The 25,144-nt window shown below is 43.3% G+C and overlaps 1 protein-coding gene across 1 annotated transcript in view; it reads right to left on the bottom strand.

The window, feature by feature from the left end:
- The window catches only part of rev3l (REV3 like, DNA directed polymerase zeta catalytic subunit), a 181,868-nt gene that overhangs the window by 70,184 nt on the left and 86,540 nt on the right, over positions 1 to 25,144 (bottom strand). The window contains exons 11-13 of the mRNA XM_059645215.1: positions 16,135 to 16,381; positions 14,133 to 14,275; positions 5,239 to 9,844 (exon numbers count right to left, since the gene is read on the bottom strand). Of these exons, the coding sequence (XP_059501198.1) occupies positions 5,239 to 9,844; positions 14,133 to 14,275; positions 16,135 to 16,381 (4,996 nt within the window). The remainder of the gene's footprint in view (positions 1 to 5,238; positions 9,845 to 14,132; positions 14,276 to 16,134; positions 16,382 to 25,144) is intronic.

The following is a 25,144-nucleotide window of genomic DNA, read 5'->3' as shown; positions in this document are numbered from 1 at the left end:
CTTGCAGAATGGTATGCACTAATGCTGCTAAATGTTAACAGCAGACAGAGAATGTTTGTGAACTTAGTGCTAATCAAGAGACTGCTTTGTCCAACTTGTCAAGTTTCACAAGTGAAGTTGGAGCTGTACTCATCTGGGAAAGAGGAGAGTAATCTATTCCAGATTTATGCCCTGTAGTTGGTGAACAGGCTTTGGGGAATCAGGTGATGAGTTACTCACTGTCATATTCCTAACATCCGACCTGCTCTTGCAACTATAGATTTTATGAGGTTAGTTCTATTCACCTACTTGTCAATAGTAGCCCTCAGGCTGTTGACAGGAGGGAATGGATATTCAACTGCATGCATTCCATCACAAGGGACAGTGGCTAGATTTTTCTTTGCTGTCGACAGTCGTCATTTGCTGGCACTTGTCATAAAATCATACAGGACAAAAAGGTCCCCTCAACCCATTGAGTCTGTATCATCAAAAATATACTACTACTTATAAGAGTCCCACTTTCTCCCACTCGACACATAGCTGAGAATGTTAAGGCATTTTCAAGTGCTTACCCAAGTACCTTCTAAAGGTTATGAGGTTTCCCACCTCATCTACCCTCCCAGACAGGATATTTGAGACCCAAACCACCCTCCGGGTGAAAAACCTTTTCCTTAAATCCCCTCTAAACTTTCTGCCTTTTACTTTAAAATTATGCTTCTTTGTTGTGGACTCTTCAACTAAGGGGAGCAACTGCTTTTTATGCACTCTGTCCTTGCCCCTTAAACTTAAAACATCCCTACCAGGTCCACCATCTCTGCTCCAAAGAAAACGCCTGCTTACCAAGCATCTCTTAATCACTGAAATGCCCCATCATAGGCAACATCCTGGTGAATCTCCTTTGCACACTCTCCAGTGCAATCACATCCTCCCTACAAGTATGGTAACCAGAACTGCACAGTACTCCAGCTGTGGGCTTACCGACATGCTGCACAGCTCCAACATGAACTCCCTGCAATTATAATCTATGCCACGAGTGATACCAATGTAACTTGTCATTTGTCAACCCAAGCTCGATAATGGCCAAGTCTTGCTGCACTTTGGACACGGACTGCTTCAGTACTGAGGAGTCATGAATAATGCTGAAATTGTGCCATCACAGGTGAATATCCCTACTTCTGACCTTATGACGTCAAAAATTACAACACCAGGTTGTAGTCCAACAGGTTTATTTGAAGACACAAGCTTCCAGAGTCTCACTCCTCCTTCAGATATCAGCAAGAGGGGTGGCATCGGACAATTTATAAGCAAAAGATGAAACGGTCACAGAACTGATGCCAATGCGCTGAACAAACCTAAGATGGCTATTAAATCTTTAAATCAGTCTGAAGGGATTAATATGCAAATTCATAAATCTCTTTCAAGTCACTGTCCCGAGATAATTTGAGGCTTTATCGGTTTCCTCAGAATTGTCACTCCTGGTCATTTTAAGTGCGAGGCCTTGTTTAAAATCTGACTATTTATCAACTTTGAGTCAGACTGGTTTTATTTCCAAAGTACAATTTTATAAAAGGACACATGGACTGTCTACAAGCTGTGTGCTTTTTGAAGAAAATAGAAACTACATGTATTTACAAATTCACCCCATAGATTTAAACGTGCATGTTGGGTGGGGGGGGTGCGCGACACAGACAGAGAAGAGAAAAGGGGGAAGACGGAGTCAGAGAGAAGAGTCAGAAGACAGTAGGGAGTGAGATGGAGAGTGAGAGAAGAGGGAGTGAGATAGACGGGGAGACAGAAAAAAAGCGAGTGAAGAAAGAGAGAGATGGGATCACTTGTAGTGCGACAGGAACCTAAAATCCTGGTTGAAGGTATCTTCATGGGTACTGAAGTTGACTCTCAGCCTCTGCGTGGTGACTCTGCATTGCTATGCAGCCTGAAGTCTGCCTTGGAGAATGTCTACCCGTAGATCTGAGGCCAAATGTCCTTGGCTGTTAAAGTACTCCCCCACTGGGAGGGAGCATCTGTCTGGCAATTGTTATGCCCTGTCCATTCTGCCATTATCATGGCATGCACATGGTTTTGCCAATATACCATGCTTTGGGGCATCCTTGCCTGCAGCACAGGATAGACAATACTGGCCGAGTCTCACGAGTATTTGCCATGCACGTGTGGGTGGTATTCCCACATGTGATGGTAGTATCCATGTCAGAGATCTGACATGTCTTGCAGAGGTTGTCATGACAGGGTTTTATGGTGCTGTGGTCAATCTCGTCCTGAAGGCTGGGTAGTTTGCTGTGAACAATGGTTTGTTTAAGATTTGGCAGTTGTTTGAAGGTGAGAAGTGGAAGCGTGGGGAAGATCTTAGAGAGGTGCTCACTGTCATTGATGTGTTTAAGGCTGTGAAGAACACAGAGTGGAGTTTCTCTGCTCCCAGGAAGTACTGGACAACCAAGGGTACCCTTTTGTTCGTATCCCATGTATGTCTTCTGACAAGATCATTACTGTTTTCAGTGTGGCACATTGGAACTGGCATATTCTGTTCTTATGAGGGCATCTTCAGGTGTCCGTCACACTCCTCTTCATCTGAACAGTTCCCATGTATGTGCAGGATGTATCTGTAGGGGAATGTTTTTCTTTTAAAATACAATGTTTAGGGTGGAAGCTAGGGAAGTGCAGCATTGTGAGGTTATTCGTAGGCTTGTAGTAGAGTGAGGCGTTGAAGTGTTTTCCTTGGAGGTGCACGTGAGACTGATTCTAAAGAGTAGTCCATGGCAAGGTCTAATGGTGGGATGAAACTTGTTGATATCACTATGTCGTTAGTTCAGAGGTTCCTTGCCATGAGTCCAAAGGGGGAAAAAATGGCAAAGTATCTAGTGTGTAGCGTTGGTTGGAGGTGTCCTATGCAGCAACCCTGCCCCCCACCAAGGAGTGAATTTGCAGATTTGTAATTGCAGATACATTCTACTTTGTTCAAAAGCACCATTTGTAGACAATGTGGCATTTTATAAATGCCTACTTTGGAAATAAAACCAGTCTGACTGAGTTGATACACAGCCAGATTCTAAACAAGGTCTCACACCTAAAATGCATTGTCTGACCTGGGATGTCACCTCTGGTATACTGAGGGAACTGATAAGACCTTTCAGTTATGTCAGGGCAGTGACTGTCAAGAGATTTTGGAATTTGCATATTAATCCTTTCTAACTGATCAAAGATTTAACAGCCATCTTTGGTTTGTTCAACATATTTGCATCAGTTCCATGATCCTTTGGATCTTTTGCTTATAAATTCTGTGTCTGATGCCACCTCCCTCACTGCACTGCCACCTGAAGGAGCAGCGAGACTCTGAAAGCCCAAGTCTTCAAATAAACCTGTTGGACTATAACCTGGTGTCGTGCGGTTTTTGACCTTGTCCATCCCAGTCCAACACTGGCACCTCCACATCATGAGCATATGATGGAGGGAGGACATCGATGAAGCAGCTAAATATGGTTGGGCCGAGAACACTACCCAGTGAAACACAGAGATGCTGTGGCGCTCAGATGACTCAAAAGTTCAACCATCTTCCTTTGTGTCATGTATGACTCCAACCACCACTTCTGATTCCCTTAAGCACAAGTTTTGCTACGGTTCCTTGAGGTTATACTTAGTCAAATGCGGCCTTGGTCCATCTTGCCTCTAGAGTTCATATCTGCTGTCCAAGAGTGAACCAAGGCTGCAAAGAGGTCAGGGGCTGAGTGGCCCTGGTAGAATCTAAACTGGATGAAGTGAACAGATTAGTACTAAGCAAGTGCTCCTTGTTATCAATGATGACACCAACATTTTTACTGATGATTAAGAGCACAGGGATGGGATGGTTGCTTGATTTGGATTTACCATGTATAGGAACAGGACATAACTGGGATATCTTCCACACTTTCACGTAGATATCAGTGTTCTATCAGTGTATTTGGAACAGGTTTAGAGCATTAGTATGCCTCAGAGTAAATTCCCGTGCTTCTATTTTTTTTAAGGTGAAGAATAAAAAAGAGATTTGTATTAGAGTACTGCATTTATTTCCAATGCTGCATATTAGCAAGATGAAGAAAACTTTGAAGAGTGCACAGCATAGGTCTACAAAATGGTTCCAAGATAATCAAGAATCCCTACAGCCTGGAAGCAGGCCATTCTGAAGAGCATCGCACCCAGATCAATCTTCTACCCTATTGCTGTAACAGTGCATTCCCCATGGCCAATGCACCCAGCCTACACATTCCTGGACATTATGGGCAATTTAGCAATGCCAATCCACCTAACATCTTTGGGCTGTAGGAGGAAACTGGAGCACCCGGAGGAAACCCCATGCAAACAGTCGCCCAAGGATGAAATCGAATCTGGGGCCTTGATGCTGTGAGGCAGCAGGGCTAACCTACGAGTTACTGATAAGGGGCTTCGTTTTTGAAGGACTGATTGGCGAATCTGGGGCTAATCTCCTTAAAAAGCAGGTTTGGAAGAGATTTGATAGAGATGCTCAAGTTCACAAGGGGCTTGGACAGAGTCGACGGACTGAAATTGTTCCATTTGACCGAAGAATCAGGAACCAGAGGGCAAATTTAAGGTGACAGCAAAAAAGCTACAATGGAAGGTAACCCTTTCCTTAAATCATGAGTGGCTTCAATCTGGAAAACATTGCTCGAGAACGAGGTTACGGAAGACATTTGAGGCTATCAAAAGGGAATTGAAAAAGGCTACTGAAGAGAAAATAATGCTGGCCTATTCAAAAAGGGCAGAAAGTACACCTTGCTAAACTGCTGCAGAAGCTAACGGATTCAAATCGTCTGACTATTCCATGATTCTAATCTACTCCCTTAAATTGATTTGTTCAGAAATTTATAAAACTGCTAATGAGTCAAAATTACAGTAAATGTTTATGACAACAGGAGATCTATTGTCTAAAGTAGGAGGAAATTGAAGTTTGCTCAAAGACTTCATTAATACAAGAAATTAAAATTAAAAGACTAAATTAATTTTTGGGGTGATAGAGGTAGATACCATCCAAAGAGAAACTGAGTCAGATGGTCACCCTCATACAAAAGGAAAACATTAACTTGCATAACAGCCTGTATGTGATACCTTTAACAATGTACAAGACAGCAGAGAATGAACAACATTTTAGATCATTATCGTCCATCATGATATGTTTGACTGCAAAATAGGGCTTATGATAACAAATGAACACTTCCTTAATTTTAAACAGTTAGAGCGGGAGTATCAACTCACCTGGGTTTTTCTGGAGCATCTGAAGGATCGCTGCAGAATGGTTCTTGGTAGACAGTTTCTGCCAGATTATGATCAAACAGTGTTGCCACGATTTCCTCTCGGCTTGGTGGTGACATTAAAGGTTTTAGAATGTGAGCACCTGACATGCGGCTAATATAACAGCTATTTTTGGTTTGTAATGGTGAATTGACAGATGCCGGAGAACTGTGAGATGTAGCTGGTGAACCATTACTATATTTAGAAGCACAAAGCTCTGCATCTTCACAGCTTAATGCTGCCATGTCTTCACCAATAAAACCTATTGTTCCGTTTGGACTTGAACCAGTCGAAAGGGCAGACAAACACACATCAGATCTTTCACATTCTCTTCCACTTCCTTCATCTAACAGCATTAATTGACTACTGGATGACTTTATTGGGCTACAGGAAGTTCCATTCTCCAAAGAATCATGACAATGATTAGAAGACTGATCTTTCATCTCAACAATAGACATTCCAGACAAATGGGTGCTCGAAGATTCAGAAGAGCTTGACAGAACACTTTGAATTGGCATTTCAAAGCTTTTATTTAACTGTTTCAACTTTTCTCCACTGTCTAAAAAAGACTTTTCAAACAGATCAGGGCTGATTGAGCCAGACCTAGCCCACTCAACATTGCTTGACGGCTGATGTATTTGGTCAGAGTGCTGCACTTTACTGCTTTGGGTCTTGTATGAACAAGTTTCTATTACTGCCTGGGCTGGAACAGATTCCTGCACGTCACTCAAAAACTTTTGAGGCAGATTTTGCTCAGCAGCTGGCATGAATTGGCACCCAGAGTATACAGTGCAATATCTGGTTTGTCCAACAGTATTGATATCAAAATTGTAAGACTGAGGAAGTTCTGGTGATAAGCTGTCAAAACTGTAACTATCAAACCCTGCATCTGAATGAAAAACAGGGTTGTCATCAGAAAAAGGACATTTGGATTGAGAAGTTGGAGATTTCTTGGGCGGCACTCTCTTTGAGGTTTTGGTTTTCTTCTGTACAATATTTGCACTTCTCGAGTTTTTTGTTTTTTTAGAAGCAGCATCCTTTTGGGACTTTGAGTTAGCAATAGGTAGAAGGTCAGAAAAGTCTGTGTTAGAAGAATTTTTACTGAATTCATTTGGCTCATTTGGACAAGAAACACTTCTGTGAAATGGAGCTTTTGGTGAAGGAGCTTGAACATTGCCTTCTTGTGTTTTTTGTTGCCTCTTCTGCAGTAACTCTCTCAAAACAGTAAGACTAGACTGACTACCGCTAAAAGGGGCTTGGCCATCCATTCTCAGACAGTGTTCAGATTTCTGAGAGTGTGCTGCAATATTTGTGTCCAAGAAGGTTTCAGACACTGATCTCTGCTTTATTCTGGGAGGAGTGAAATCAGATATGTCTAAAATGTTGGGAGTTTCTTGCTCCCCTTCCACAAATTTTTTCACTAACTTAGTATGGCTACACGGAACAAAATTAAGACAATGGCCATCCTTTTCATTTTCGAGCGGAGAAATCCTGTGAGGTAAATCCATAACATTGTTTCCTTGAGAAAATGTTGAATGTTGATTTACCTCAGAATCAAGTAACGTAGATTTTGATTGCTGAAGAGCTTTGGATTGCTGGAACAGTTGTGGTGAATGATTTACTTTGCCATCAACCTCAAGCTCTGACTGAGATAATGTGGAATTCTGGTGAGATCTGTGTGTTTGTGTCTCCTCTCCATTTTGAAAATCTCTAGCTTCAGAAATATGCTGACCACCACCAATCTTTGTTTGGCTCACAATTTGTGATCTTAGCTGTGATGAACTGTTCTTCTGTATCCGAAACACATCTTCAGTTGAGTGAACTGGCAAGTGGGTGTACTGTAAAGACTGTGGATGAGGCTGAACTGTGGAAGAGGGTGGTAGCTGATCAAAACACCGCTGATTCTGAGGAACAGCCAGTGCTGTCTGTGGTTCAAGGCTTGTGTCCATCGATAATTGAAAACTCTCAGTCATTTGAGCCTTGTTATCCAACATGTAAATAGAATCAGCCTGAACACAAGAAGGACTTGTTTTATTGAGACTGAAAGGAAGACTGGAATGCAACTGGGACTGAGAACATGTTGCCAGTTGAGATAGTGTATCCGAGACTTGTTCACCTGGCGGATAAGGGAAATCTTGCAAATTTGTGCTGTCATCAACTTCCAGCAATGAACAATAGTAGCCCCCAGAATCTCCATGGATTTCTTCAGAATAAGGCTGCGTTGAAGGAAGATGCCCTGTCGAACAAAGGCTTAGAGGAATGTTGGGTTGCTCATCAGTCTTGGAAATGGGATCAGATTCTACAGCAAGCACATTTTCAAAATTTCCACAAAACCTACCTATGGAGTTCTCTTTACGGGACGAATTCAGTTCTGTGTTGATAGACTCAGAGCTTACTTCTTGCTCGTTTGATTCTAAACTTTGCAAAGTTCCTTGCTTCACAGCCAGATACGGAACTACGTTTTTTGGTTTCCGAGTCCATCTTTTTCTGGTTTTCTTGCGCTGTTTTATCTTCTGTTCATCTTTTTCATTAACTGCCACTTGCTTACCTTTCTGGGGTCCTCTCATTCTTTTAGCTGTAGCACCTGCATTACAGGGAGACTTTTTCCTGGATTTCAAACTTTGCTTTCTTCCACGATTTCTACTGCCTTGCAACAAATAATCAGAATTATTTAAAGCACAAGGATCACTCTCTCTTATCAGTACATCATCTAATGCCATTATTGACAGCATTCCATTCCCTTGCATTTCACTTGGTGACCAGCAACGAGGTGGTGATAGATTAGAAGGACTTGGCATTCTCTCTGACATAAAGCCAAGTTTGTACATAACGTCTTTATATTCTGTTAAACAGTCATCAGCCTCAGCACTGTAGCAGGGTGAAGGAGGAGAAAGTGGCGAAAATTCTACCTTCTTTGTAGTAAACACATTTCTTTTCACTTGAGCTTGGCTAGCAATATTCAGGTTTTCCTTTCTTTGTAGTTTTTTAAATCTTCCAGTTCTTTTCTTTAAGCTTGACTGGACTTTTGTTTTCTTCCCTCTCTTTGGTGTAGGTATTGATAACAAAGGTTTGATAACAACAGGAGGTTCAGTAACCTTGGGCCACCAGTCTTTTAAAGGTGAAATTTTGGTATATTTTTGCAGTTTATCTTCATCAAGAAGAACATGGTCCTCATTTGAATCCACTTTTCCTATCTTAACTAACATATTTTTTCTACCCTTGAATCGATTAATAATAATATATTTAATAATCACAGGGGGCTCTTTCTTATTAAGTCTTCTCCTTTTACGTGATCGCTGAGGACGATCTGTACTGTTATCATTGACTTTTGAACACTGCGACCGGGTCGGACAGGCCTTCAAGATCTCTGAGCATTGACCGTGCTCACTATCTTCAGTTTCATAGCTTACTTTCCGCTTGGTCCGGAGTGTATACTTACTGCACGCCAATCGAAGTGACTGTCCTAGACTATTTTCAGGAGATCCATCCTTATTAAAGATGTGGGAGTCTAAAGGAAATCCACTACCAAAAGATTTCATTGAATTGTGACCCAGAGATACTTCATTTTGCAGTACTCTACTGCTACAAGAACTTAGTTCTGTGGATTGGGCAATTATTACTTTCGTAGCTGTCGAATTTTCTGTCAGCTGGGTACCATTTGATTTCTTTTTACTCAACTTGAGCTTTAACCTGCGATCCTCTTGTTTCTGAAGTTTTATGGGCCTGTTGAAAACCTTTTCTGGACATTTCAGACAGTTGGGAAGTACCACACTGGGGAAGAATGTATACTGTGCCTCATGCTGATCAATTACGGTTCTCTCTCTTTGGGTTGCTTGAAAGTCTTCGTATCTAATTTTAAGTTCAGTATGATTTTTTGCAATGTTGCATTCAGCATCTATTACTGTACTTTTATGACCTTCAAAAAGCTGAACCCCATTTTTTACACCTCTCAGAGGAATCAAAGGTTTATCACATGCGGTGTTTTCTTTTTTATTAGATGCATGAGGCACTTTATTAGCTATTCGTCCAACCAAGCAATCAAGAGTTGAATTACTATGAAATTCATCTTCGCTGGTTAGATTTCTCGGATGTGTAAATGACAACTTTTTTTCACAGTTAATGCTGATATAATGCTTTACCCTTTGAAGTCTATCTGTTTGCATTGGGAGCTGATTTTCATAGTCACTGGTAATGCATTTATTTTCACAGACTGCACTTGGAGATCTGCCAATCATTTCAGCATCTACAAACTTTACACTGCGACAGCCAAGGTCTTCACTAGGTGCACTGCATTTTAAGTCATGGCTGGCTTCATTTGATAAGTTAGAAACCGCATGTTCAGGCTTCTTTGTCGCAATGAACGAATTTTGATAAGAAGGTAATTCTGTAGCATTCAAACCATCAAGTGCATGAGGTGTGGTACCTGCATGATTGTACTGTAGCCCAACATGATGCGATGATGGCAGTTCTAACATCACAGTCTCTTTGTGAAACGTTGACTTTGTCAGAACTTTATCTCGGACTGCCAATGTAGAATGAGTTCTTGAACCATCTTCGTTTAAAGTGTTATCTAAAATTTAGCAAGATAACCATGGAATTACTGAAGGGCAGAAAACCACGAAAATTATTCAGCTTGATACAATAAAAACCAGAAAAAATTAGTTTCTCTCAAGTGCTGAGCAGTCACTGTGGCCCACAACTTTTGTTTTCTTGGGACTAGCAAAAGATAGAAGGCACTAACTTAATTCAACTATTCTCTGAAAATAAATCTTACCCGAGGTGCTTACAGTACATTTGTTCTGCTACGTCTACTGGATAATTACTGAAATGTAAGCTGCTGTCCATTTCATAGTACAACTGGACTCAAGATTATTCCTACCCTTTAAATGATAGGTGTATACTGAATTTTCTCAATGTTAATACAAGATCCCATAATTGACAATTGCTTGCTTTCTACAAAGTTAATTGACTTTAAATGCTTACAGTATTATGGAATTAGAACAGCACAAAAGGCTGACATCCAGCCAGGCGAGTCTATCCACACAGTTGAAGAGCTGATCTACTCCAACCTACTCACCCCTTCATTCCCCGGGGCCCTGCACCTTTTCATCTTCAAATAAATTATTCAAATTACCTCCATACACTCAAGTAGCGCACTCCAGATTTAAATTAATCGATGCACAAAATCCTTTCTTCCACACACTGCTTTCATTACCAATTATCTTAAATCAGTGGTTTCTAGTTCTTAACCCTTCCGCTGACAGAAACATTGGCTAGACCTGTCTATTAAATCACCTCTCATGTTTTTCATCCAAGGAGAACAGAGCCTTTGTCAATTTATCTTTGAAACCAAGGCCCTTAATCCCTGGAAGTTCTCTGAACTATTACCTCCACCTTATTCAATTCCTTCCTGAAGTACAATGCTCAGGATTGTATAGTTATGATCAAACCACTGTTTTATAAAAAGTTAACTTTTTGTTTGCTCTTGTTCTCTTATTTCTCTAAGCATAATACTCAGGATCCATTTGCCTTATAAACTGCTTTCTTAACTTGCTCATTTGTGTGCATTTACTTCTGGGTCCCTCTGCTCCTGATCACTATTCAGAATTGCACTCTATTTTAAATTACATTTCTTTGTTCCTCCTATTAGAACAAATCACTTCAAATGTCTGTACATTAAATTTTAACTGCCATATACCTGACCAGTCTACCAGCCCATTTATTCTTTCATGAAATTTCTCACTGTGGTACTCAGTTTATGAAACGTCCAAGCTTCAGCAAAAATCGAGTGAATTTGAGTTTTCAGACAACACAAAGCTCAAGACAGGAAGGTTAGCTGTGTGGAGAAAGGGTAAAAAGTCTACAAAGAGGCATAGACAGGTTAAGCGCGTGGATAAGCCAATGTAAGACTGAGCACAATGTGAAGAAATGTAACACTAACCAACTTAAAATTCTCATCACTTTCTTCAACCTCTATGGTACTGTTTCTGCTCCCCTCTGCAACAAGTTCCAGTCGTATAATTCCACAAGACCTCATCACTCATCTTCTTCTATCCTTGGTATGCATCCTAATTATCATTGCTACGTCTCTGGCACCCATACCTTTTGGCTGCTTTGGCATAAGGTCTGGAAATCCCTCCATAATCCTCAGTCTCAACTCTTCACTATTTCTAGAAGATGCTCCTTAAAATTTATCTAATCAATTAAGCTCTTGGTTACTGATTTTATCTCCCTCATGTGTGTAGATGTCAATAATTTTTCAAAAATGTTGCCACAAAGGGCCTTGGGACATTTTGCTATGTGAAATGATGCCAAATAAACATGAGCTGTTGATGGTACTGGTGACTACAAATAAAGAAAGATTATGGTTTTATTTTAAATAGACTCACACTGCATCTGCAAAAAATTGGACTTAACTATTACACAACCTAGTATCAAACCACTTGTTATAATTTATTATAACTCATCTGAATAACGTCTGCTAGAAAGAACTTTGGTGGTGGTGGCAGCAGTGGCGAGATATGGCGAAGAGAGCAAGTGAGAGACAGTGCAAGCTAGCGACATTCCTAAATTTATTTACTAACAATCTACCAGTGTTTGTAGTCTGAAAAGCAGTGCTTCGAAGCAACTTGATGACAAGAAAAAAAATTCACACAAGGCAACGTGCGAGATATTGCATCACCAACCTGTACAGTATGTTGAGCACATATAGGGTTGGTGGCAAGGTCAAAAGACGTTGATCAAATGGAGAGACATGCAAAAGTGAAGACTCTCCTCCCAGTGAGTTTATATTTGCCACACATGGTCCAGGAAATACAAGAGGAAACTAACACTGCAAGTGACTCACTGAGCTTTAGGAAGCCATAGCACAACCTCAATTATTTAACAGCAAAGGTGTTAAAGTTTCTGGCGGCAATACAACAAAGTCTTCATATTTGCTCCCTGAGAAAGCTCAAGTATAGTGACATGTTGTGAAGGACCGAGGCAGATTCAAATTAATCCAGCTGACTTTAAAGCTCCAAAGTGTTTATACACAATTCCTCACTGCTTTGATGACAAATAACAGATATACTGCTCACAACCCTCATATTATAGAAGTAATACAACAGTAAGAACAAAGTTCAATTACAAAAATGCTGCCTGTCAGTCATACAGCATGGAAACAGACCCTTTAGTCGAACACATCCATGCTGAAAATGTTTCCCAAACAAAACTAGTCCTGATCGCCTCATATTCCTTTACTATCGATGCACTTGACCAAATATCTTTTAACTGTACTTGCATCTACCACTTCCTCTGGGAGTTCATTCCATATGGGTATCACCCTTTGTGTGAAGTAGTTACCCTTCAGATCCCTGTTAAATCTTTCCCCACTCACCTCAAACTGATGCCCTCAAGTCTTGAGCTCCCTTGCCCTATTCACCTTGTCTATGCCCTGCATGATTTCATAAACTTCTAAGGTCACACCTCAATCTCCCATGCACTCGGAAAAAAGTTCCAGCCTACCCAGCCTCTCTATAAACTCATACCCTCCTGTCCCAGTAGCATCTTTGTAAATCTTTAATGTACCCTCTCCAATTATGCTTCCCACAGCACTGCAAAGTGGCCTCAGCAACGTCCTGTACAACTACAACTTGACATCCCAGCTCTTATATTCTATGGTCTGAGTAATGAAGGCTAGCATGGCAAATGCCTTCTTTACCACCCTGTCTACCTGTGATGCAACTTTCCAAAGAGGTATGTACCCAACTTTCAGGTCTCGGTTCCACAAAACCTCCTAACCATTCAGTGCGCAAGTCGTACCCTTGCTCGTCTTACCAAAGTAAGACATCACATTTATTTAAATTAAACTCCACATGCCACTCCTGGGACCATTGACCAAGATCCCTTTGTAACCTTAGATAGCCTTCAATGTCTATTATACCACCAATTTTGGTGTCATCTGCAAAACTTACTAACCATGCTTTCTATACTCTCATCCAAATCACTTATATAAATGACAGTGGATCCAGTCCCTGTGGAACACCACTGGTTATAGACCCCCAGTATAAAAAACAACCCTCCACCACCATTTGTCTCCTACCTGCCACGCCAATTGGCAAGCTCCCCTTGAATCCCATGTGATTTTGTTAAAGGCCATCTTGTTAAAGGCCTTACTAGTATGCAAGGAAAAAAACTGGAGCCAAAGAGTGATACAGGATGGACGTAAGAATAGAATGTGGAGGAGTTCTGAGGGACAGAATAAAGTCAATGGTAAAAAGCAACCTCAATTCCTAGCAAGGATGTGCAAGGCTGAAGATGAAACCCTTGAATCACAGTAAGGATTTGCAACTCCAACTTATGAACTCCAACTTGACTTCAGTAGGTACATATCTATCATTTCAAATATTAAAACAAAGGAAATATAAATTTTAAAGATTGCTTTTTAAAGATAGCATTCAAGAAGGCTTTATATGCACCAGCAAATTTAAGAGCCTGCAAATGTAGGGGTTCTGCAGCGAATTTTTGATGTGTTCTTCTCTATACTGCAAATGGCTACCATTAATTCCTTACGCATTAAATATAATCCAAATTTACAAAGTCTTTTGCATACAATGGATGACAGGAAATGTTTGCAATAAATTTCTTTAAAAAAATTTGATCAGATGATCACCCTTAGACACAGAAGTAAATAGCAGAAAATAATTAACCTCAAATGTTAAACAATGTCCACAAACTGCTTAAGACTTATTTAAACCTTCAATCTTGCAACTGTCTTAAATTAGTCAATAGTACAGAATGCAAATTGTTTTCTGGCAGTTCAAATATCTGATCTTGTTCTTCAGCAATCACAACGTTTATTCAACAAAGGCACATACCAGTATTCTCATCTGCAGCCCCATCAAGCTGAGGGATAGAAAGATTAGCCATAATGCTACGATTTCCACGCCACTCAGCTTGACCATCAGAAAAGATGTTATCTTCCTCTGACGAACAGTCACTTAAATTCTTCTCTGAAAATCTGAAAGATACTTTTATCATAAAATAACTCTGCAGAAGCTATTAATTGGCTTTAAGCATTTACAGCATAAACACTTGGCTAATAAAGCAAAGAACTGTTTCATTTCTCCAGCATCCGCAAACAGAAACAGAAATTGCTGGAGAACCTCAGCAGAACTGGTAGCATCTGTGGAGAAAGAAACAGAGTTAACGTGGAGTCCAGTGATCCTGCTATTAGAGTGAAAAGCTAACTGCATCTAGGTTTGCTGAGAATACAAATGTATGTGACTGTTGAATAAAAGGACATGGTCTCACATTAAGGGATCAATCATTGTAGACTAAGGTGACTCAATAAGAACCACTAGAATTCTCTAATCCAGATGGGTGGTGGACAACCTGCATGTTCATATTCAAGGCTGGGATAGACTTTCATTTTTCAAAGAAAAAGGGAATATTGGGAATGTGTACAATATCAGAATAAAATCAAGTGAGATCATTTTTGTGGTAGCTCAAAGTTGAGGGGTTGATGATCTTCTCTTGCGTCTATTTAATTTTCTAATCTATTCAAAAAATATCCTCCCCAGAGGCAGCTCCTTTTCAAAGGTTGAAAGAAAAAATGTTAAATGCTTTCTCCTCTTTGAATTGAGAACATTTCAAAATGAGTTAAAATTTATATAATGACTGCTAACCACGAGAAGAATTCTCTAAACTTCAGGATGTGCAAATTATTGGAAAGTTTACTTGTCACCTAGATAATAAAATGTGAGGCTGGATGAACACAGCAGGCCAAGCAGCATCTCAGGAGCACAAAAGCTGACGTTTCAGGCCTAGACCCTTCATCAGAGCTCTCTGCTGCTTGGCCTGCTGTGTTCATCCAGCCTCACATTTTATTATCTTGGAATTCTCCAGCATCTGCAGTTCCCATTATCTCTGTTACTTTTCACCTACATACTTTTACCAAGCTAGACAATCCATTATTTGATCTTTACTGTTCAATGATAGAGGTGGAGATTTCTCATATGCATGTGGATAATAGTGTGATGACACTACAGAACTTAGCTCAATTGCTTTAAAAAATAAATTTACTTCGATCCATTCCCAGTCTTCAGCATAATTACCTTTTCATTCATTCACAGGAGGTGGCTATAGCTGGCTAGAACTGCAGTTATTACCCAATCCTAGTTGCCTTTGAAAATCTGCCTTCTTGGCCTGCTTCATGAGATATAGGTACAACCACAGTACTGTTAGGACAATACCAAGTTCTTCACCTAATTCAAGATTATCCAAAAACCCTTTTAGGCATAGTTTAAATTATCCAGCATGGCAAATTATGCAACTTCAAGCTGACAAATGGAACTGTGCTATTTTGTAAGTAAGATTTCCAATGTAGTGTCTGCATAGAAAATTTTATCAAATCTCTGGTTTTGAAAGCAATTTTTCCCCTCATTTAACAGTCAGAGGAGTGGAAAGGATATGGAGACAGAAGCTCAGTCAGACAGGATGCAGCCATTGCAAACAATCTGATTCAATGAAAAAAAGGGAAGAAAAAAAAGGTGGAGCTGCAGAAAACTGCGTAGTAAGGACCAAATATGACCACTTTGGTCGATCTAACATCAAATAATACTTGGCCAAGACCGTAAAGCATGGTACAGCGATGATTAAATAACAAATGGGGGAACATTGTAGTGCTGGTACACTGTCAGATAGAGAATGCTACACATGAGCCAAGACTCAAATCTTTATTCAGATCAATATTAAAAGTTGGATTCATACAGAATAAATATTGCCTACTGGTGATGAATAAAAAAACCCCAAAAATGAGTTACAAAAAGTATTGCATCAGTCCTAGTATTTGAGACGCTAAATGTAGAAATCGCTTACCTCATTTTTCCAATATTATCTGGAAATTCACCATCCCAACGTTGAGACATTATTAAACTGAGTTCCAATTCTTCTTTTTGAATTTCTGGCTCATTTTCTTCATCATCACTATTCTGCTGGTAACTGCAACTCCCTGCAGATTGTTGTCGCAAACATCTGACAGGTGTAAATGGAGATCTTGCATTTCCAAACCCGTCTTCCTCTAACCCGGCTAACAGATGTACTATTGCCTGGTCCTGACTGGCACCTATGTGAATAGGTCACATTTTTAAAAAGCATTAGCTTGCGTGCAGTAAAACTTACCAAATTACACAACTGAATACCTTGAGGTACCATTTTCGTAGTTTCTTCCAGATTATAATATTTGCAAAGCAGTTCATCATCCTTGAGGGGAAGAAATCTGCCATTCTTAAGTGATTCCAGACCCACAATGTGGCTCTCTTACATGTACTCTGACAGGCCTGCCAAGTTACTCAGTATCAAACAGCTAAAGTCTAAAGAATGAAACCATACAAACCACTGGCATTCCAGGTGCTGGCAACAGTGACAGACTGAGCTCCGTAGACCCTCAAAAGTTCTCCTTTGGGGCATTGTGCCAAAACGAAGAGCTGTTCCACAAACTCGTCAAACAACTGCCTAACATTGTATGCTGCTGTTCCAGACACCAATCACTACAATCCCTGGGCATGTCTTGTCACACTGGTAGGACAAATCCACAACAGCTGGCAGCACAGTGGTACGTAGTTAGAAGGGAGCTGCCTTGAGAATCCTTAACATTGAGATTGTTGACTTGCTCGCCAAGCTGGTTTGTTCTTGTTTAGATATTTCATCACCAGCTAGGTGGCATCATCAGTGCAGCCTCCATTGAAGCGATGTTATTCTACTCCACTTGGAATTTATACTGTCTAGTCCATTATGGTGAGTAGTGTCAGTCCTGGTTCTGTTCTTTATGGGATTGTATATGGGATTTAATTCTATATGTTTCTTCATTGACAACCATGTCTCTAGAATTCAAGTGTGCGTCTATGTTCAGCTTGGGCTACCATGCTTACCTTGTCGCAGTGAAACTGATGGCCTTCATTGTCTGAATGTAGCAATAATAAGGAGAGTTCGTCGTGCCATTTTGCAGCTAGCTTACGTTCAGACAGGGACCTAGTTGTATGAGAAGACAGTGTGAAACAGGCTGGTAGGCTAGAAGAGGTGGATGTTAGTAAGGAAGATGTACTAGAAACTGAGGAACTTGAAGATAGATAAGTCCCCAGGGCCTGATAGGATTTATCCAAGGATTCTATGGGAAACAAGGGAATCACAGGGCCTTTGGTGATGATCTTTTCATCTTCACTGTCCACAGGTTATAGTGCCGGAAAATTGGAGAGTGGCAAATGTCGCTCCCTTGTTCAAACAAAAAAAGGGAATAGGGAGAACCCTGGAAATTACAGGTCAGTTAGTCTTACTTCAGTGGTGGGCAAATTATTGGAAAGAGCTCCGAGAAATAGGATTTATGAGAACTTGGATAGGCACAATTTGATTCGTGATAGTATGGATTTATAAGGGGTAGATCATGCCTCACAAACCTTACTGAATTCTTTGAAGAGGTAACCAAACACGTGGATGAAGGTAGAGCAGTGGAAGTGGTATACATGGATTTAGGCAAGGCGTTTGATAAGCTTTCCTATTGTAGGCTCATGCAGAAAGTAAGGACGCAGGGGATAGGGGGAAATGTTGCAGATTGAATTCAGAATTGGCCAGCCCTTTGAAGACAAACAGTAGTAGTGGACATAAAATGTTCAACATGGTGCTCAATTTCAAGTGGTGTACCACAAGGATCTGTTCTGGGTCCCCTTCTATATTTGTGATTTTTGTAAATGATTTGGATATAGGAGCAGAAGGGTGGATTAGTAAGTTCGCGGATGATATGAAGGTCGGTCGCAACTTGGGCAGTGTGGAGGGCTGTTCTATGCTACAAAGGGACATTGGACAGGATGCAGAGCTGGGCTCAGAATTGGCAGATGGCGTTTAACCCTGAAAAGTGAGAGGTGAGTCATTTTGGAGGTATAAATTTGAAAGCGGAATACAGGGTTAATGGAAAGATTCTTGGCAGTGTGGAGGAGCAGAAGGATCTTAGGGTTCATGTCCACAGTTCACTGAAAGCTGCCAACCAGGTGGATAGGGTTGTTAAGGGCGGCATATGGTGTGTTCACTTTCATTAATATAGGGATTGCGTTCAAAAGGCCATGAAGTTATGCTCCAGCTGTACTAAACCCTGATTCAGCCACATCTGGAGTATTGTTCTGGTCATCTCATTACATGGAAGATGTGGAAGCGTTGGAAAAGGTGCAGAGGAGATTTACCAGAATGCTGCCTGGAATGGAGGGAAGGTCTTATGAGGAAAGGTTGAGAGCGCTAGGGCTTTTCTCTTTAGAAAGGTGAAGGATGAGAGGTGACCTGATTGAGGTGTACAAAATGATCAGAGGTATCAGAAGTATAGAGTCTTTTCCCGAGGGTGGAGGTAGCTATTACGAGGGGCATCATTTTCAAGAGATTAGAGGTAGATTTCGGGGAGACGCAGAGGTAGGTTCTTTACTCAGAGTGGTAGGGGCATGGAATGCATTGCTGGAGACGGTAGTGGAGTCGGCCTCTTTAGGGCATTTAAGCGGCTATTAGATAGGCATATGGATGATAGTATGAGGTGGAGGTTAGATTGAACTTAGGTTGAGGGTAAACGTTTGGCACAACATCATAGGCTGAAGGGCCTGTACTGTGCTGTACTGTACTGTTGTAAGTATTCTGACTGCTAGTTTCCTTCCTGTCTTCCTGGTCACATGTTTGTGAAAGTCACTGCGTGGTATTTTGAAAACCACATTGGTTCTGCGGCCAGCGCGGTGGGGGGGGGTGATGCGCGGCCAGCGCGTTGGGGGGGGGGGGGTGATGCGCGGCCAGCGCGTTGGGGGGGGGGGGGTGATGCGCGGCCAGCGCGTTGGGGGGGGGGGGGTGATGCGCGGCCAGCGCGTTGGGGGGGGGGTGATGCACGGCCAGCGCGTTGGGGGGGGGGGGGGGTGATGCACGGCCAGCGCGTTGGGGGGGGGGGGGGGTGATGCACGGCCAGCGCGTTGGGGGGGGGGGGGGTGATGCACGGCCAGCGCGTTGGGGGGGGGGGGGGTGATGCACGGCCAGCGCGTTGGGGGGGGGGGTGATGCACGGCCAGCGCGTTGGGGGGGGGGGGGTGATGCGCGGCCAGCGCGTTGGGGGGGGGGTGATGCGCGGCCAGCGCGTTGGGGGGGGGGTGATGCACGGCCAGCGCGTTGGGGGGGGGGGGGGTGATGCACGGCCAGCGCGTTGGGGGGGGGGGGGGTGATGCACGGCCAGCGCGTTGGGGGGGGGGGTGATGCACGGCCAGCGCGTTGGGGGGGGGGGGGTGATGCACGGCCAGCGCGTTGGGGGGGGGGGGTGATGCGCGGCCAGCGCGTTGGGGGGGGGGTGATGCACGGCCAGCGCGTTGGGGGGGGGGGGGTGATGCACGGCCAGCGCGTTGGGGGGGGGGGGGTGATGCACGGCCAGCGCGTTGGGGGGGGGGGGGTGATGCACGGCCAGCGCGTTGGGGGGGGGGGGGGTGATGCACGGCCAGCGCGTTGGGGGGGGGGGGGTGATGCACGGCCAGCGCGTTGGGGGGGGGGGGTGATGCACGGCCAGCGCGTTGGGGGGGGGGGTGATGCGCGGCCAGCGCGTTGGGGGGGGGGGTGATGCGCGGCCAGCGCGTTGGGGGGGGGGGGGTGATGCGCGGCCAGCGCGTTGGGGGGGGTGATGCGCCGCCAGCGCGTTGGGGGGGGGGGGGTGATGCGCGGCCAGCGCGTTGGGGGGGGGGGTGATGCGCGGCCAGCGCGTTGGGAGGGGGGGGGTGATGCGCGGCCAGCGCGTTGGGGGGGGGGGTGATGCGTGGCCAGCGCGTTGGGGGGGGGGGGTGATGCGCGGCCAGCGCGTTGGGGGGGGGGGGTGATGCGCGGCCAGCGCGTTGGGGGGGGGGGGGTGATGCGCCGCCAGCGCGTTGGGGGGGGGGGGTGATGCGCCGCCAGCGCGTTGGGGGGGGGGGGTGATGCGCGGCCAGCGCGTTGGGGGGGGGGGTGATGCGCGGCCAGCGCGTTGGGAGGGGGGGGGTGATGCGCGGCCAGCGCGTTGGGGGGGGGGGGTGATGCGTGGCCAGCGCGTTGGGGGGGGGGGGTGATGCGCGGCCAGCGCGTTGGGGGGGGGGGTGATGCGCGGCCAGCGCGTTAGGGGGGGGGGGGGTGATGCGCGGCCAGCGCGTTGGGGGGGGGTGATGCAGGATTCCGGACAGACAGGAAGGAAACTAGCCAGAGTACATGAACATGAACGTGAATATCAATACTGAACAAAATGGCACAATGAACTCTCCTTAATAATCGGTACACTCAGACAACGAAGGCCATCAGTTTAACTCTGACAAGGTAACCATAGTGGCCCGAGCCGAACATAGGTACGCATGGGAATTCCTAGAAGCATGGTTCTCCACTTGTAATGCCAACAAACATATAGAATTGGAGCCATATACAAAGCCATACAGATCAAAACTGGAAATGACACTACTCACCATAACAGACCAGATAGGATAAATTCCAAGATAATAAAACGTGAGGCTGGATGAACACAGCAGGCCCAGCAGCATCTCAGAAGCACAAAAGCTGACGTTTCCGGCCTGCTGTGTTCATCCAGCCTCATTTTATTATCTTGGATTCTCCAGCGTTGGCAGTTCCCATTATCACTAGAATAAATTCCAAGCGGATTAGAATAACATCGCTTCCTCGGAGGCTCTACTGATGATGTCATCTAGCATGATGAAATGTCTGAACAAAAGCAAGCCAGCTCACCAGTGAGTAAGCCAACAACCTCACCCATAACCTGAGCCACAGATCTTTGCCAAAACTTTAAAATCCTTAACATTGGCTCCGGAGCCAATCAAGAATCATGGCAGCAGGAGAAAACACAGGCAAAAAACCTGCATCTACATATCAGGATCAGGCCCAAGACCCCAATCCCACATACCTGCCAACTTCTTGGCTGCCAGGCCAGCTCTCCATGTTGAGATGCACTTGGATAAAGAATGATAAAGGATGCAAAATGTACGTTGGATAGGGAATTGCAAGGTCAATCACCAAAAGGCTGTTTCAGTGGCAACCTAAAGGAGCCAGCTGCTAGACTGGGTCCGTGGCTGGAAGCGAGGGCCTAAGTGAGAGAGAAAAACCCTACTTGACCTTAATTCTTGCCATTCCACCTGTTGCAGATGCTTTCTGCCCATAGCAGCATTAGTGGAGATGAAAATATCACAGTCCTTGGGGAGATGAAGTCCCACCTTCACACTGAGGAACAAAAACAAAAAGTTGCCGGAAAAGCTCAGCAGGTCTGGCAGCTCAGTTCTGAGGAAGGGTCACTGGACCCGAAACGCTAACTCTGTTTTCTCCTCCACAGATGCTGCCAAGCCCGCTGAGCTTTTCCAGCAACTTTGTTTTTGTTCCTGATTTACAGCATCTGCAGTTCTTTTGGTTTTTATTCACATTGAGGATATCCTCCACCATGTTGTGTGACAATATTATCATGCTACATTGGACAAACTCCAAACAGATCAAGTATCACCAGGCTGGGCATCCATGAGGTGTTGTGGCCCTTCAATAACAGGAGAATTCTATTTAAATACAAATTGCAACCTCAAGCTGATATATTCCCCCACCGCACCATTACCATCAAGTTAAAAGCTCAAACCTGCTTCAATTAACAGTGCAAGAGGGCATGCCCAGGGTCAACATCAAGCATATCTAAAAATTATGTGTCCAGCTGGTGAAGCTACAACATAGGACTAGGCTTGCCAACTAGCACAAGCAGCTAAGTCATAGATAGGGCTAACAATTCCACAACATCAGATCTACACTGTAGTCCTGCCACATCCAGTCATGAATATTGGTGGATAACTAAGCAACTCCCAGGAAGAGGACACTGCATAAATAATGCTATCTTCAGCGACAGGGGAATCCAGTGCATCAATGTAAGAGATACCTCTGAAGCACTTGCAACAATTTTCAGCCAAAAGAGCAAGTGGGAAGCCACCTCGGCCCCCCTCCTGCTCTACCCAGCATCAGAGACCAGTCTTCAGCTAATTCAATACACTTGTAATAACACGAAACTGCTAAAAGTGCTCCAGAACAAGTCACAGCCCTAGCTAAGTTGTTCTAGTACAGTTCCAACAACTGCATCTTTGTGGCAATGAGAAAATTTTTCCAGTTTGTCCTGACCACTTCCAGCAGGACATATATAAACCCAGTCCAACTACCATTTCATCAGTATACTGATGATCAGAAAAGTGATGGAAAGTGTCTCTGACAGTGCCATGGTTAGGAACATCTTGCTGACTCAGTGTGGGTTCTGTAACTGACATTGTTATAGTCTTAGTCCAATCACGGAGAAACAAGCTGAATTCCAGAGGGGAAGTGAGATTGACTGCTCTTGACATCAGGGCAGTATTTGACTAATTACAGCAGAAAGGGTCCCCCTTAAAACTTGATTTAATGGGAATCAAGTGGAAAACTCGACTGATTGTAGTTACATCTATCATTGAGGAATTTCATTATTATTTCAGTTTGAGTACTTTTATCTAAGGAATTCTGGACACTTTCATTCGAAAGAAAATGAAGAGAAACCACAACTGTTTTATTTGAAAAGGAGTTACTGAAAGGACTCAAACCACCTTTCAAGATAATTCTTATAAGTTTATGGCTTAAGTCAATTACAAGTAGTTCTCCTATAACACGACAGTTGCATCCTTGCACTATAGAAAATCGTGTTATAGGGAAATTGCTGTAGAAAATCACTGATACATACAGCAGAAAGTTCATGTTATCCAAACAGCGTCCATTGTTCAATCTCACTACAGCTAATTTGTCTTGATGAAGCACAGATTATAGCAGAAACAAGTGTACTCGGATTTGCTCATTGGAAATCACTCACAGAGCATGCACTTGTCAGGATTGTATTTTTGGATATTGTTTGACATTCAGTTGGGGTGCAGCTGGATGAGAGAAAGAAACTCTTAAGTATCTGCTGTCCTTCTGAGAAAATACTTTATGGAGGGTCCAGTGCGTTAATGGGAACACTGATCCAGACTGGCCTCCTCAAAATGTCTCTGCCGTCTCAACTAATTAATAAACTGCATTTGATGTTGAAGTTGGCTGGCTCACTGAGCTAGTTTGTTGTTTTGCATCCCATTTTCTTGCCAATTTCAGCATGTTGTGCCCACAGATCTCTAAGGGTTTGGAGTAGATCCATAGCTCAGATTGTGGGTGTTAAGGTTGGTTGGCTCGCCGAGCTGATTTGTTGTTTTGCATTTGAAGATCACACTAACACCCATCGACGTGTGCCAGAATGCCGACAGGTAACCAGCTTGAACATGTCATCCTTTATTCATTTTCCTTCAAGAGCTAACAATCATTGGAGAAAAGCAGATTTTTTTCAGGAAATAAATGCATACAGAGCAGGCTTTTCTTTCTTTTAATTGGTGTGCATGCACAGTTGTTGTTTCGAACAATAAACATCAAACTTTGCAACTTCAATGTGTGTTAATTAGATTTGCATCTTTCCAGAATAATTTTGGGTTTCACAATAAATCAATAATTTTATTTCGAATAAAGAAGCCTGGTGGATGGATGTATCTACCTAACATTTAGAATAATTGGTTAGGAAAAAAAAACGAAAGAACTGTGGATGCTGGAAATCATTAAAAAGAAAACCCAGAAATTTCTGGAAAAACTCAGCAGGGTCAAAGGATCTGAAACACTCACTGTGCTTTCTCTCCACAGATGCTGCCAGACCTGCTCAGTTCTTCCAGCAATTTTTATTTTTGTAAGTAGTTGGTCATATTAGTAACTTATCCAGCCTCAGTTGTAACATCAAGGAAGATGACTGCGGTTGTTAGAGGTCAATTATCTCAGTCCCAGGAGAACACAGTTGGAGTTCTTCAGGTTACTATCTGAGGCCCAACCATCTTCAGATGCTTCAATAACCTTCGCTCCATTACAAAAGGTCAGAAGTGGGGAGGTTCAAAAACGACTGTACAATGCTCAGCGCCATTTGCAATTCCTCAGGTATGGAAGCAGCAAGACACGGACATGAATTTCTCTTTGTCTGATAAACAAGCAACATTTGCACCACACAGATGCCTACAATGTCCAGCTTCAACAAGAAACAAGCCAATCATTGACATTCAACAGCATCAACATTGCTGACTCACCAACTAAAGGCACACTGGGAGTTACCACTGGCCAAAAGCTCAACTGAACCACCAGCTACAACAGTAAGTTACAGCCAAGGAATTCTACATCAAGTCATTCACCTCCCACTGCCTGAAGCCTTACTAACATCTATAAGTCACAACAAGAATCGGATGGAATACTTACCACTTGCCTCCACTTGCAGTTCCAACAATACTGAAGCAGCTAAACACAATCCAGGAGAAAAGCAGCCCACTTGATTGGCAGCCAAACTACAAATTTAAACATTCATTCCCTTTACCTACCAAACTATAAAATGCAGAGTAGAAAAACACCAAGATTCTTTTGACACCATCTTCCAAACCTGCAACCTCCACCACTCAGGACCAAGCCAGCAGATGCATACGAGTCCCATTACCCAAAAGTTCCCCTCAAAGCCACATATCATGCTGACTTGGAACAATATCACTGTTCCATAATTCACAGTTGCCAGGTCAAAAACCTCCAACTTGCTACCCAACAGCACTGTGGGTATGTTGGATCTCTGTCTCAAGGACTGTAGTGATTCAAGAAGGTAACTCAATGCCAACTTCCCCGTGCAATTAGGAATGGGCAATAAATGCCAGTTTGGCCTGTGACACCTGTGTCCCATGAATGAATAAGGAAAAATATTAGAAAGGCAGCACTGGGTCTGATGAAAAGCAGAGGTGTTAAGGTAGAGGATAGAGTTTGCTGCAAAGAAT

The sequence above is a fragment of the Stegostoma tigrinum genome, chromosome 4 (genome assembly GCF_030684315.1).
Source record: "Stegostoma tigrinum isolate sSteTig4 chromosome 4, sSteTig4.hap1, whole genome shotgun sequence".
NCBI classification, from domain to species: Eukaryota; Metazoa; Chordata; class Chondrichthyes; order Orectolobiformes; family Stegostomatidae; genus Stegostoma; species Stegostoma tigrinum.
The sequence above is the reverse complement of the archived record's forward strand: the minus strand, read 5'-3'. Positions and strand labels throughout refer to the sequence as shown.